Here is a 3,974-nt window from a genome sequence, read left to right on the forward strand (position 1 = left end):
AAATAAAAATTACAGTAATTATTTTCAATGACATTTTGTACAATAAATAATTGAAATAATTGGAAGCAGTTGAGAAGCACATTCTGCTGCCTACAAACATTAAGAAGACACTATAATGGCGGTTATTCTTGTTTACTGAAGTAATGAACCCTTCATGTACAGGTGCTCACAGACGGAGAGTAACATTGAGCACAGCTCCACAGACGTCAGGTGTGTGGCACTGAAAGGGTTAACCCTGATAGATTTTTGTTGAGTGAAGCATTTATTCACTCCCTAAAAGAATTCCACCACTGAAAACAGGATGCCACAAAAAAAGAAAGAAAAAAACAAACAAACATCTTTTTTGGACATTTTTTTTTTCCTTTCCTCAACAATGCGGAAAAAAAGAGGCTTTCTTGTAGCCTGCAAGCTACTGCTTGCTGGCGAACAGTCTTTACCAAGTCAAGTTTTCTAAATGTTCTTTTATGCAGGGCATGTCACGTGACGTGCGCTGTGGCACGACTGCACGCAAGACTTGAATGTTATGAACAAAGAAGATGCTGATGTTGAGTTGGTATCACTGCAGACAATACTGGCCTTTTTGGTGTATCAGTAATTCATCAGAAATTGAAAAATCTCACACGCATTTCACCTCAACAGCAAAAGGACAGAAAAACAAGACATTAGCATTACGAATATTTTGGCTCATCAAGATTTTCTGCTTGAGATTTAAGCATATTTTTCCTTCTAAATTCTCATTATCATAATGCATAAAGTTGTTGTTTTGTACTTAAAATACATAAAACACTACAATGATGAATAAATAACTTTACAATGTATTTAATATCCTATTTCTTTTCACATTACAACAAATTATACTTTTTGCTTGAGATTTAAGCACATTTTTCCTTCCAATTTCTCATTATCATAATGCATAAAGTTGTTGTTTTGTACTTAAAATACATAAAACACTACAATGATGAATAAATAACTTTACAATGTATTTAATATCCTATTTCTTTTCACATTACAACAAATTATACTTTTTGCTTGAGATTTAAGCACATTTTTCCTTCCAATTTCTCATTATCATAATGCATAAAGTTGTTGTTTTGTACTTAAAATATAACAAATAGTACCATGATGAATAAATACTTTACAATTTATATAATACACTATAGTATTTCTTTGTGGTTTGTTCATTACAACAATGATATTTTTTGCTTGAGATGTAAGTACATTTTCCCTTCCAAATTCTCATTACCTTAATGAACTGGGACATTTTACTGTCAAGTTTTTTTTTGTTTTTTTTTTACTTAAAATATACAACTAATCCTACCATGATGAATAAATACTTTACAAATTATATAATATGTGGCCCTGTTTGTGAAATCCAGGCTAAAGTCTCAATCTAATTATGAGATAACAAGCATCAAAGTTTGATTTCAACCATTAATTTCACTATTATTTAAATCTTTGACATGGCCTTAACTCAGTCAATATTAAAAGATATAAAGGTTATATTTTCACAGAATGTTCTACATCTTTATGAAGGATGATTTTATGTAGAAAACAGTAAATCACAAAAAAATGACTTTAGCTGGGTTTTCACAGGCAGGGTCACATATACTATTTATTTTATTTATTTAAGCCCATGCTCCCTTTTAAATTTCAATTAATGTAATGCACTGGCACATTTTATTGTCATGTCTTGTTTTTTTGGTACTTAAAATATACAACAAATACTCCCATTATGAATAAATACTTCTAATTATATAATACATTATTTCTTTTCACATTACAACAGTGATATTTTTTGCTTGAGATTTTAGCACGTATTCCCATCCAAATTCTCATTACCATAATGCAGTGGGACATTTTACAGTAAAATTGTTTGTTGTACTGAAAATACACAACAATTACTTCCATGATGAATATATACTTTACATCATTTACATAACATACTTAGAAATAATGTACTATTTATTTTTGCAGAAAAGAGACAGTATATTAAATTATTATTATATATTCTTAAAGATTTTGTTCATATAATATATCTACAAATAATAATATACATAATGTAATTTTGCTATAAAATATAATATAAACTATTTACTGTATATCCTAGACCAAGCAAGTTGGTTAGTTTGCCTATGGTAGTTACTCTTAAAACAAATACTATTTCAGAGCAAAAACTGTACATATATAAATATATGTAGTGGATATCATTAATAATTAGTGCAATGGACCAGCCTTAACCACGCAATATCAGAATGGATTGCATTATAATAAGTTACTTAATAAAAACAAAAACTGCTTTCTCCAATAGCACTGAAATATGGCAAAATCTCCTTCATGAAAGGAGAAGGTGTCGAGTCTTCTCTAGTGTGTGTGAGCTGAATGTAAATACGCAAGTCGAGTCATTTGCAATCAGCCAGAAGGGCTTACTAATGAAATGGGCTGAGAGTGGAGGTAAAGAAAAATCAGCCACAAGCCACAACCCCCATTTTGGATGAGTCATTTAGACCAGTATATGAATCAAAATACTGTATTTTGCTGATACTACCTTCAAAGACGTACGTTTTTTTTTGCGTACATGCTCTTTAAAGTTTAAATATGTCACGCACAACCATTTTCCCCAAATGGAGAATGCATGTAGTGTGCAGACAAAGTTAAACAATCATGTGTGCAACACCCTGATGGACAAAAGAGCATAAACATCTTAACAGTCACATAAAAGCGTATGCCAACATTAGCAAGTTTTTCCAAAACTAAACCCGGGACAGTTATAAAGCACAGGATTTAGTTAAAGTGTTTCCTTCAGGTAATTGATTCAGTATGTGGGGAATCACTTGGGTCAAGTCTTCATTTTTGGTGGCCCGTTTTGGTAGGGTTTATAAATGGACTGGCTCATTCTACCCAAGAACCACCCCTGGTTCAGAGACAGTACACTTTTATGACCAAAAAGGGTAAGACGAAGTGCTGTGGGATGACTTGCTCGTCAAAGGTTAAAACTTGGTTTCAGTGGTTTGTTCAAATCACTAACCCTAAGTATTAGGGCTGTCAAAAAAAAAATCGAATTTCAAATATTCGTCGAATTTAAAAAAAAAAATCCACCATTTTAGGTCTGCGTCAGCCGTCAGGCAGCCTTATCAGTGGCGCACGAAATGCGACGACAATGTAAGTGTCATTGCATTTTAATGCTTTTGTTAGCCTATCCAGTTGGTGGCCTCAGGAGAGAAGCCAAAAGCTTTTTTTCCCCCTAACTGAAATTATGCCTTTTAAATTCGAATATAATTCGAATTTTGATCATATTTAAGTGGAAAATTCGAATTTACTTTTTCAGTCATTTTGACAGCCCTACTAAGTATGAGTAATAGTAAAAGTGATACTCGTCTTACCTGGGTGTCATCTGTCACCATGTTTTCATCCTGCATGGAACACTCATGTTGTTTGTGCAAAACGCTGGATTTTACAGGGATGAGAAGAGTCTTCTTCATGAAGCCTTCATCAGTGCCCTAGAACAAAGCAAAAAACCTGTCAAGAACATGTCTGGGTCATATTTCACCCAAAAATGCAATGAATAAAACTATTTTTTTAAATTATATACATTATAAAGGAATAGTTCACTCAAAAATGCAAATTTGCTGAAAATTTACTCCTCCTCAGGCCATCCAAGATGTAGATGAGTTTGTTTCTTCATCAGAACAGATTTGGCGAAATGTAGCATTACATCACTTGCTCACCAATGGATCCTCTGCAGTAAATGGGTGCCGTCAGAATGAGAGTCCAAACAGCTGATAAAAACATCACAATAATCCACGCCACTCCAGACTAGGTATGGGCCGATTACCGGTTTCAAGGTATACCGCGATTTGAAAATGTCACGGTTTCGAAACCGCTAATATTTTCCGTTATGCCGTTCCTGCGGTATGCGCTGTTTTTCATGTCTCCTCAAACACTGAAAGTGTAGGAATCCCTCAGGTTGAGTGCAG

General features: G+C 33.4%; 1 protein-coding gene across 2 annotated transcripts in view; it reads right to left on the reverse strand.

Moving 5' to 3' along the window:
• LOC107758601 (ubiquitin-like-conjugating enzyme ATG10) overlaps positions 1-3,974 on the reverse strand; it is a 23,525-nt gene that overhangs the window by 14,414 nt on the left and 5,137 nt on the right. For both annotated transcript variants that reach the window (XM_016576369.1, XM_016576370.1), the window contains exon 3: positions 3,381-3,497. In XM_016576369.1, the coding sequence (XP_016431855.1) occupies positions 3,381-3,497 (117 nt within the window). The remainder of the gene's footprint in view (positions 1-3,380; positions 3,498-3,974) is intronic.

This window comes from Sinocyclocheilus rhinocerous, unplaced genomic scaffold (genome assembly GCF_001515625.1).
Source record: "Sinocyclocheilus rhinocerous isolate Xijiao unplaced genomic scaffold, SAMN03320098_v1.1 scaffold623, whole genome shotgun sequence".
In the NCBI taxonomy this organism is placed as follows: Eukaryota; Metazoa; Chordata; class Actinopteri; order Cypriniformes; family Cyprinidae; genus Sinocyclocheilus; species Sinocyclocheilus rhinocerous.